Source organism: Musca vetustissima, unplaced genomic scaffold (genome assembly GCF_032173495.1).
Source record: "Musca vetustissima isolate MV318-11 ecotype Yass unplaced genomic scaffold, APGP_CSIRO_Mvet_v1 utg336590, whole genome shotgun sequence".
NCBI classification, from domain to species: Eukaryota; Metazoa; Arthropoda; class Insecta; order Diptera; family Muscidae; genus Musca; species Musca vetustissima.
Window position 1 is genome coordinate 1 of NW_026875484.1, and position 11,731 is coordinate 11,731.

Sequence of the window (11,731 nt, forward strand, 5' to 3'; positions counted from 1 at the left end):
GGGAAGGGAATCTCGACAAATAATTAGAAGGGCTGTACTGAGCATTAGTTATAATTGTCGGCCTCTAGTTGGTCCAGTAGGTTCAAATATCGCGAAATATTGCCCAAGCTCAGAATATAGATCCACAGAAAGTTAGTTTTTCGTGGAAGTTGTGTAGGGTATCATATGGTCGGCCCCGTCCGACTATACTGCTCCGCTCACTGGTTTTAATTTGCATAGGTTCCCAATAGCTCAAAACTTTGAAAAGGACTTCAGTGTCGTCAAGTCCTTCTTAGAAAAATTCAGTTAGAATACATTCTACCAGACTTCAGGGGCCGGACAAACATCTTCAGATCGTCTTTGATCGTAAGTTCTTCCATAAGTCTCTTATATGACAGGTGAACGCTTTTAGAGTTCCTCTATGGTGGTAAGGCCCTAAAGCAGTCTTGGAGGACTTCGAAGTAAATATTCTACCTGTCCTTCATAAATTGAAGTCCTTGCAGAAGTATCGTTTATAAGAAGGGCTTTCTTACTACATGCGACCTTAATCCGGTCTTAGTAGACCTCGAAGTAAATATTTTTGTCATTCATAAATTGAAGTTCTTGAAACATTTGGTAGGTTTACTGGTCTATGTTCAAAAGACTTTCTAGGAAATTCTCTTTTTCAGTTCTTTTTTTAGACTTACCTCTTTAGAAGCCACAAAACCATCAGGCGGAAGATCTACGGGATATCTGCAGGATAGACTCTTAGATTTCGGTTCACTCTAAATCCAAATTGTGCCAAATTTAGTGTTTCCTACACCCCAACAGTGATCCTAACTTTAAATTTCACGATTCTAACTCTATTGGTTCACCCAAATCAAAATACGGTACAATTTGTACAAATTTCCAAAACTTCACACATACTCCAACCCAACGCCTCAATAATGATCCTAACTCCAAATTTCAGAATCTCAGCTCTATCAATTCACCCAAAATTTAAATTGTACCAAATTTAGTACTCATAAGTATGAATTTCCAAAACTACATCCATAAACTCAAATCCACATTTAGTACACATTAGTTCTAAAGCTTCCTATATAGCTCAATTCTACTCCCAACAATGATCCTAGCTCCAAATGTCAAGATTCCAGCTCTATAAGTTCACCCAAATCCAAATTGTACTAATTATAGTACGATTTTGTACTTCGTACACATAAGTAAAACATTTCCAAAACTACGAAGATATCCCAATACTACACTCCGACGGTTAATTTCAGGATTATATCTCTATTTGTAACTCCGAATTAAATTTGTACCAGATATAGGGCCTTATATCGACCCTACTTCTCAACCTTAATTCTCATTCCAAATTTCAAGTTTTTAGCTCTATCCTACGCTACGAAATTGTACTAAATTTAGTACATTTTATACTTTTCTCATACGTATAGTTCGAATGCCCTTTGGTACATATATCCAACACTCCATCAATGACACAGAATGCAAATTTCAGAGTTTTAGCTTTACTGTTCCCCAAATACAAATGGTACCATATTAAGTACTTTTCGTGCAGTTCTAGTACGAATTTCCAAAAACCCAGCCTAAAATGTCCAACCTCTAGCTTCAGCCGTTTCGTCTGAGCATTGATTGATGGTCCGTGTGACGAATTCTTAGGTTTTCGACTGTCAAAAAGATGTGAACGTCGAAAACGTCATATACCTGTATAAAATGTAATAAATGTAGTAAACGTCATTTATTTGAATATTGTCCAATCACGAAAATCTGCACAGAATACAGCGAACCAGGGGTAGGGTCGTTCATGTTCGACTATACGGTCCCTCTCAATGATGTCTAATTATAGATATAAAGTTCCAAAATGCCGAATCAATATATTCAATTATTTAAAAATAATGCAGTTTTTGAAATAATAAAATGGTATGAGAATAGTCGCTGCCACCTACACATTTCACCTTTAATTTTTTTTTTCAGATTCTTTTCCTCTTCTTCGCGTCATTCTTTGTCGTCGTCATTCGCATCGTTATTTTCGCCATTTGTCCACATTGGAAAAACTAATTAAATAAATAACCATAGAACATAGAAAACAGTATAAAGGTTGGTCTAATTTCCAAAACTAATTCAAAGTCATTTTAGAAATCGTGAATATAAGTGCTGCTGCTGTGCAACTAACATTTTATTTGGAAATCAGAAGAAAAACGAAAGAAATCAAAACAAGAAAAAACAAAGAAATCTATAAAAATTAGAGATTTGTTGCCAACGTGCTGTACTCCTCCTATACACCGACCAATCTACCCATCCACCCACACACACTCATTTAAACGAACGAACAATATTTTTATTTATTTCTGTTTTTATTATTAATTCGCGTTAGTTTTTTGAGTTTTTGGTGAAATTCAAAATTTAAATTAGAAAAAAGAAAAAAAACTCTATCAAAATGGTTGTAAATTTTAAAGTTTTCAAAAAGGCATCGCCCAATAACATGATCACCCTGTATATGAACAGGCGTGAATTTGTGGATTCGGTGACACAAGTGGAACCAGTTGGTAGGTTGCCTGCTTGGCCGGCTGACTATGGCTATTACAAAATAAGTGTTTATAAGTGAATACGAATCGAGTGTACTTGGTAATTACACAGAAAAGTGGTTTTGTGGAATTCAAATGGTTTCATTGAAACCATATTAATGTAAAACGTGCCTGGTATTTGCTAACCCAATTAAATGGGTGGGAAGCGGAATTAGAAAAGTAAAGGAAAATACCACAAACTCAAGGTTATATATTTGAGAGGAGACAAGTCGGGAAAACAATGTTTAAAAAATTGTTAAATAATTTTAATGAAGAATATTTACTACACAAAGAAAAAAATTCTTATCCGCCATGAATTCGGAATGGCAAATTACAGATATGAAACCTACAAAATATGAAACATGTATCGGGTTCTATTTTATACGAAAATGTTCGCAAATGTATTATAAACCACTCAAGATCCCGAAATATCAAATGACAACCGTATCGTTGGGTAAATGCGGTTAAAACTGTCAAACGAAACGAAAAAACGAAACAGATATTTCCAAACATGGACTAATATTTTAACTAAAGTTTAACAAGTGGAAAAAGCATAGGTATACTGACAGTTACTTCAAATTAAACCCCACATGGAACTGCCTAATGCAGGACTGGTATAGCTCAGTTTCGTACTTAACATTTTCGTTTTGTATCACAATACATTTCTTCGTCCTATACATAAAATATGTATATATTATATAGGGGTTAGGCCTAAATGCAGGCCGATATAGTTCATACACGAACCTGACATTCTAGTTTTTTTTTTTATTTCGATATCCCCCGAAGACAAAATGATTACAACAGATGGCTAAATCGACTACATCGTCTTGTGCTTCCACAAACTTAGCAGTAGTAGTAGAATATCCCCCATACTATGGTGGAATACGTTAACGAATCAGTTAACGCTTATAATATTAAAAGGGGGTCAATATAAATAATGTTTGAAAGATAGTGAGAGATTTGTTACCAAATGCGACTAAAAACCAGTGAGCGGAGCAGTATAGTCGGACGGGGCCGACCATACGATACCCTACACAACTACCACGTAACTCTAACTTTCTGCGGATTTTTATTCCGAGCCTGGGCAATATTTCTTGATATTTACACCCTCTTTGTCGATTAGAATTCAACAGCACCACTTGCTTACAATGACATATTTTCAGAATATTACTAATATTCAGCCCCTCTAATTACTTGTCCAGTTTCCCTTCACCGTGTGTGGTGTTGTGATGTTCGGTTTACAATTGTGGCCTATAGATCGTCTCGAAACAAAAACAAACAAAAACGTTTTCGCTCCACTCATCCCGAATTGTTATCTGATCATCACCGAAATTGTAGGCGTTGTCCTTGACCATAACTGGAACTCCATGGAAAATTTCAAAGCGATCAGTGCTATATTCCCGCCCTCTAGTGTGGTTATGGGTTACTAAATAATACCCCACATCCGAGTACATACCACAACATAATTGGTATCAATTTAAAGGCCAACCACTCCTCTTCCCGGCTCTATGTCCTTCAGGAGTAAATATATACGCCAAAGAATACAAATTTTGTAATTTTTCACACAAAAGTCAGGGTCCATTTGAACCGCTAAATATTGACCGATCTTTATCAAAACAGGTTTGCATATTCTTTGGTCCAATACACTTCTTCGTTTAAAAATTCGAGATGTTTGTGCCATAATTGCGGCCTCTGGAGCGACCAGAAAAACCGACAAAAATTAAGTATTTGGTCCATTTCATCCCCTAATTATTATCCGATCTTTACCAAAAACAATAGGGGTCTTCTTTAGGCCGAACCCATCCTACATGCAAAATTTCGTGAAGATTAGTCCATAACTGTGGCCTGTATCGTGTTTACAAAATATAATGGACATACGAACGGACGGACGGACACACATGTCCAGATCGACTCAGCTAGTCGAGATATGACGATCGGTATACTTAAAAGTGGGTCTAGGACCAATATTTCGCGGCGTTACAAACTCTTCGGGCTGCACAAAGCTATAATACCCTGACAACATAGTTGTGTAGGGTATAAATACCAAATTATAGGGAATTCGAGTGGACTTTTGAGACTAATTTAGAGATTAGTACACAATAAGAACCGAAAGTTTCAAATTACACCGAATACGATTGTAAAACGCGCTCAAAAATACCAAAAATACAGAAAAATGGGGAACCAATATATGAGGCCTATCCGGAAAAGTAGACCTGTCTTTAGAATTTTTATTCAAGTGATTTTTGTCACTCAATTCGGTTGACAAATGCGCTTAAGAGCCCCAAAATACCGAAAATTGGGGGATATTGTTATATGGGCACTACCAGAAAAAGTGGACCGATATTTATAATTTTTAGTGGAATGATTTGGTACTCAATATGATCCCGATTTACTACATTTCACTAAATTCGGTTGAAAATCGTGCTCAAGATTCCCAAAATATGGGGCCTATACGGAAAAGTGGGCCTATCTTTATAAATTTTAGTGGAGTAAGTTGGTACTCAATAAGAACGTACAGTGCCAAATTACAGCGAATGCAGTGGAAACACGCGCATAAAAATTCTAAAATACCGAAAATTGAGGCGTACCCTTATATGGGGACTATGCCTTATCTCTGAACTAGACAATGCAGACAAAAGAAAACTCTATGCTATTTGACGATATATCTCAATTCGTTTAGAGTGATTACAAAAGGCAGTCGGACATGTCTTTATAGGGCCGGAAATAATTATTTCGATGAGCTACAAACGGGAAAAGAAACTTAATAACTTATATTATAACTATACTATGGTGAAGGGTAAAAATATAGGGAAATTGAGAGGGAACCTTCATATGGGGGACTATGACAAAATATGGCCCTATTTTTTATAATTTTCTGTATTTATGTAGGTAGGAAATGCGATTCAAACCTTTACAAAAATTTTTCACCCTCCAAGAATTCGAAATGACAAATTACAGCCACTTCGGTTGGAAAATGCGGATAAAACCTTAAGAAATTCGAAAATGGGGCGGAACCACTAAAACTGATATAAATATTTATCTATAAAAATAGTTGTGACAGGGGGTAAATCCAAAATATCATATTATATCAAAACGTGCCTAATCTTCCCAATATAACGACATTTGGAAGGTACTTTATATGGTGTGGCTGATCTAATAATGGCAAATTGCAGCTACTTCGTTTTGAAAATGCGGCTAAAACCTTCAAATATTCCGAAATTCAAAAGTTTTTGATTGGAAAATTTTACACGCCATGATAAAGCAAAATATCAAATTAAAGCCAATACTGTTGAATAAACGTGTCCAATGTCTTCAAAATGCCTAATAGGTGTCGTTATATGGAGTAAACCCCGAAAATGAGTCAATATTGAAATTGTTTATTAGGGCGACTTTCTATCCAATAAGAATTCAAAATATCAAAGTAAAGTAAATTCGAATCACAAATGTCCCCAAACTGTCTAGTACACTGAAATTCGGATGGTTTCATTATTCATTATAAAATGGACCGATCTGCATAGTTTTTTAGAAAGAAGATTTGCTACATAATGATTTCTCAAATACCAAAATCAGCCATTTTGGTTCAAATACATGTCCTAACTCTCGAAAATACGGAAATTTGGGAGGTACCGTTAAATGTGGGCTACTGTCAAAAATGGACCAATTTTTAGAAAGAAGATTTGCTTACATAATGAGATCCCGAATAACAAATTAATGCCAATTCGATTGAAAAACGTATTCAAAGTCCCCAAAATTCCCATAAAGAGGGCTACCCTAAAACATGGGCCAGTATTGATAATTTTGTTTGGGGAGATTTTCTATTCAATAAGAATATAAAATATAAAATTACAGCCAATTTGGTTGAAAATCATGATCAAAGTCCTCAACATTTTGAATTGTGATTCCTCAACATTTTACAGCAAGTGATTCAATATCTTATTTTTGCCCGATTCCTTCTCACGAAACGCTCAGATGGCAGGATGACTGTGTAGTAGACCTCGTTTCTTCGTCGATCACCGTTCAACATATTTTTCCTCTATAGTACTTCCGGTCTACCATAGCGTTAGATGGATATTGAACAGCAGTGTTTGTTGTTCCACTTCTGGTCTTCTTGAAACTAGAACTGACTTTGCTGTCCCTTGTTGCTGACAAAGGACAACGCTGGTGGAGCCTAGCTAATATTTACTCTTGTGCTCCAGATAATTGTTTATTTTACTTATGAGCTTAGAAATATCCTCGCACACTTCCTGATCTGCCTCTTTACTCATCTAACATCATCATTTTAATTTCGTTTTCGGACATGGACTTTGAGTCCCCACCCGATTCGGTTGGGCCCTATATTGATCCTATACTGAAAATTTGTTCTTATTTCATTTATCCATGTTGTGTTTCAGGGATACATTCGCATATTAAATTTTTGTAAATTAATACCCAAATAGTCCTGCTACCACCAATATAATTGGTTATATCACATTCCGATTCTAATGTCGATGATATTGAGAGGACTTCTAGTCGCTCTAGAGACCATTATAATATGCAGAACATCACACATTTTACATGGTGAAGGTGATCTGAAACTACTTAGAATGGCTGCTTAAATGAAGATTGGTGAATGTTCCGAGGATCAAGTCAACCAAAACCGAAAGTGACCAAATTTTTAATTTATGGCGTAAACATTCACCTCGCGAAAAGAAGATTTGGATAATTTGCCAATGTAGGAAAGTGATTTAAATTTTGTAGAGAATATAACCGGCCGCACTAAACGTCGTTTTATTTTTCTGATTTCTAATTCTTAGAACTAATAAAATATCAGTTTAATATATCTAAGGACATTGTACTACGCTCATTTCATAATTTTTGGGGTCGATATAGAATTTTCATCTGTCTGGCTTGTTACTACTCTCGAAGGCTAGTCGTATCGCTGGCTCACTCTGAAAAGGTTAACATTTTTGAAATTGGTATATCTCATACAGGAATTAATCAGGTTTCAAATTGACCCTAATTGTGTACATCGGAACATTTTGCGCACATCCCCGAAAAATTTAGATAACTTAAAATTTTATATAAAAGGAATGAAAAATCCGAAAAATCGGTATATCTTCAATCTATCAGTTTTCGGACTTGAAATTCGAATCATCTATAAAAATGGCAATTTCTCCAATTGTTTAAAATTTCGACTCCAAAGTCGACTTCGAAATTAAATACATACGTATTTGGAATATAACCCAGGGAACCCAGTAATATTTTATTAGTCCAGTCGCCGATTCTTTATAATATGTTTATAATATATTCGATTTGCATACAATGCTGTGGAACAATCATATCTCTGAGAAAAGTAGCAATATTTTCCGGAAGATATTTTTAGTACGAGTATTTCTAACCTCATTTTACTAACAATCCTCTCTCTCTCACTCTCGTTTTCTCTTTTTACTCCAACAGATGGCATCATTGTCTTGGACGATGAATATGTGCGTCAGAATCGCAAAATTTTCGTGCAATTAATTTGCAATTTCCGTTACGGCCGTGAGGATGACGAGCTGATTGGCCTACGCTTCTCCAAGGAGCTAATTTTAGTTTCGCAACAAGTCCATCCCGAACAAAAAGTGGATATAACACTGACGAAAATGCAGGAACGTCTTCTCAAGAAATTGGGTTCGAATGCATTCCCCTTCGTTATGGAAATGCCACCAAGTTCTCCGGCATCGGTGGTGTTGCAACAAAAAGCCAACGACAACACCCAGCCCTGTGGTGTCCAATATTTCGTTAAGGTGTTTGCTGGCGAAAATGATTGTGATCGTACGCATCGCCGTAGTACCATTAATTTGGGTATACGCAAGGTACAATATGCACCCACCAAGCAGGGTATTCAACCGTGCACAGTGGTACGTAAAGATTTCCTGTTGTCGCCTGGAGAATTGGAACTGGAGGTGACATTGGATAAACAATTGTATCATCACGGGGAGAAGATTGCCATAAATATTTGTGTCCGCAACAATTCCAATAAGGTTGTGAAGAAAATTAAGGCTATGGTGCAGCAGGGTATCGATGTGGTGCTCTTCCAAAATGGGCAATTCCGTAATACAATTGCATTTTCGGAAAGTGCTGAGGGTTGTCCTTTGAATCCTGGCTCTAGCCTGCAAAAGGTTATGTATTTGGTGCCGAATTTGGCGGCAAATTGTGATCGTCCTGGTGTCGCTGTCGAGGGTGATATTAAACACAAGAATACCTCATTGGCTTCAACAACATTGTGAGTAGAAATTTTAAGGAATAAAATGATTGAAACTCAAAAAATCCGTTAAAAATCCACGCCTGTAATAGTCCTTGAAAAAATATTCCTTTAAAAATCTACGCCTGTAATAGGCCTTGAAAAAATATTCCTTTAAAAATATACGCCTGTAATAGTCCTTGAAAAAATATTCTTTAATAAATCCACGCCTGTAATAGTCATTGAAAAAATATTCTTTAATAAATCCACGCCTGTAATAGTCATTGAAAAAATATTCTTTAAAAAATCCACGACTTCAATAGTTCTTGAAAAAATATCCTTTAAAAAATCCACGCCTTCAATAGTCCTTGACAAAATATTTTTTAAAACATCCACGCCTTCAATAGTCCTTGACAAAATATTTTTTAAAACATCCACGCCTTCAATAGTCCTTGACAAAATATTCCTTAAAAAATCGCCGCCTTCAACAGTCCTTGAAAAAATATTCTTTAAAAAATGCACGCCTTCAATAGTACTTGAAAAAATATTCTTTAAAAAATCCACGCCTTCAATAGTCCTTGAAAAAATATTCTTTAAAAAATCCTCGCCTTTAATAGTCTTTGAGAAAATATTCCTTTAAAAATCCACGTCTGTAATGGTCCTTGAAAAAATATTTTTTTAAAAATCCACGCCTTGAATGGTCCTTGAAAAAATATTTTTTTAAAAATCCACGCCTTGAATGGTCCTTGAAAAAATATTCCGTTAAGAATCCACGCCTTCAATAGTCCTTGAAAAAATATTCTTTAAAAAATCCACGCCTTCAATAGTCCTTGAAAAAATATTCTTTAAAAAATCCACGCCTTCAATAGTCCTTGAAAAAATATTCTTTAAAAAATCCACGCCTTTCCTTGAGAAAAAAAAATTATTTTTTTTATAATTCCGTGTCCATTTCCAGGATTGCCAGTCCAGATGCTCGTGATGCTTTTGGCATAATTGTTTCCTATGCCGTTAAGGTTAAACTATTTTTGGGTGCCTTGGGTGGTGAATTATGCGCTGAACTACCATTCATTCTGATGCAACCAAAGGTAAGTCCGATTTCATGCACTACAATTAACACAATGGGGTAATGCCGACATTTTGATTGAATTTTAATTAAATTCACTTCACTTTACTTTTTGCAAAACTTCAGCCCAGCCGCAAACAATTGGAAGCAGCTGAAACTGAAGAAGCCTAAATTTGCCATGGTAAATTTACTATGAATCTCCAAACGGTCTACTCTCTTTACCCGAACCAAAGGTGATAGTGAACAGCAGGGCAAGCTGTTCATTATCCATTATCTCTTATGTAACTGTATCTGTATGCATGTTCTTCTATTATTTCTATGTGATTCTGTATCAATTGCTTATGTTGAAATGAAACAAAAACAAAAAATAACAACAACAAAACAAAAATATATTTAAATACGTCAAATATATATTTACTAGTATTTATTGTGATGTCTTTATATATAATCTTATATACAAACTAATACTAATAAATAAAACATGAATCTGTATGATGTATTGTGTGTAAAAGGACATACGAAAACAATATAAGTGGTGTGTATGTGATTTCCGAATATTTTTTCAACGACCAGGTGAGAAGAAGCGTCGATTTAAAAGAAGCTTAATTTTTTATACATACTAGCGGGCCCGGCAAACGTTGTCTTGCCTAACAATATTGATGATGTATAATTTTCGGCATTTTAGGTTGTTTTTATACCCTCCATCATAAGGTGATTTGTATATATTTTTGTAACATCGTGGTATTTATCAGAGCACACATAGGGTAACATTACAAAACCGAATTTGATGTTTATGAGTGAGTTTTGTTGCTCCCTTCACGATTTAAAATATAAATTTTATATTTGCACATACATTTGTATTACTCATAAGATGGCTTAGCATTGTCCTGGTGAAACACGACACCTCCCCTGTTGGCCTATTCTGGTCAATTGCTATCTTCAAACGGTACAGTTGTTGGCAGTAGAGATCAGAATTTAGCGTTTGGCCATATGAAAGCAACTCATAATAAACAATCCCCTTCCAGTCCCACCAAATGCATAGCCGAACCTTCCTGGTCGTTAGTCCTGGTTTGGTCACCGTTTGAGGTGCTTCACCGTTCTTTGACCACAATCGTTTTTGCATAGGGTTATCGTACGTGATCCATTTCTCATTTCCAGTCACCATCCGTTTATAAAAATTAGAGTATCTCATTCCGTTTGGTCAAGGCTTCGCAGATGGAAATTCGATCCATTCCATTTTTTCTGTTAATTGGTGAGGCACCCAAACATTGAGCTTCTTTTTGAATCCAGCTTTGTGTGAATGGTTTAATTTTTAGCTCCTGGACAATGTTACGACATACCTGTAAAATTCGATCGTTCCACCGGTCTAATGGATTTCTTTTTCCCAAACCTAATATTAGGGATACTTATTGGGCAGAAATTCTCCCTAATTAGAATTTTCCATATTGACTCAAGTATTCGGATATCCCCATTTAACGGCGGGATATCCCCATTTAACGGCGGGATATCCCCATTTAGGGAGTGTTTCAGCCGAAGTGCTGTAATGTTTTATTTTGGATGAAGAAAACCTGTTTACAAAAAAATTATCAACATTGGTGCAAATTGGTCCGGGTAGCCCCATATATTGATATACATATAATGATATACTCTTATTGTTCGGTATTTTCTCATGTGGTATTAGTATATATCCATACCCATTGTAGTATCGTATGTCATTCATATCATATATCATTCCGTGATATTGAAAGGGTAAAACACATTTGCGGAAACATTTCTATTCAGGACCAAATTTTGTATAGCTCCTACATACGGGTCCCGCGCCAATTTCGGTTTTGTAAAGAATTTGACGGAATGGATGGATCATGGATTTGGCTTAATGTAATAAAAAGGCGCCATACATATTTCTCGTTTAATTTTCAGTATGTTGAA

The 11,731-nt window shown here is 35.7% G+C and overlaps 1 protein-coding gene across 1 annotated transcript; it reads left to right on the forward strand.

Annotated features, from left to right (window-relative positions):
• Positions 1 to 2,371: 2,371 nt before the first annotated feature.
• LOC133337980 (phosrestin-2) lies at positions 2,372 to 9,974 on the forward strand. The gene is made up of 4 exons (XM_061546171.1): positions 2,372 to 2,519; positions 7,974 to 8,781; positions 9,695 to 9,824; positions 9,929 to 9,974. Exons 1-4 carry the CDS (start codon positions 2,411 to 2,413, stop codon positions 9,971 to 9,973), a joined length of 1,092 nt encoding a protein of 363 aa, XP_061402155.1. The 5' UTR covers positions 2,372 to 2,410; the 3' UTR covers position 9,974.
• The last annotated feature ends 1,757 nt before the right edge of the window (positions 9,975 to 11,731 follow it).

What these genes read in the sequence shown, in the direction of transcription:
- LOC133337980 (XM_061546171.1), top strand. Translation starts at nt 2,411, where the DNA reads ATGGTTGTAAATTTTAAAGTTTTCAAAAAGGCATCGCCCAATAACATG. An exon ending in TCATTGGCTTCAACAACATT is followed by an intron (nt 8,782 to 9,694) that starts GTGAGTAGAAAT and finishes GTCCATTTCCAG; the next exon opens with GATTGCCAGTCCAGATGCTC. An exon ending in TCATTCTGATGCAACCAAAG is followed by an intron (nt 9,825 to 9,928) that starts GTAAGTCCGATT and finishes GCAAAACTTCAG; the next exon opens with CCCAGCCGCAAACAATTGGA.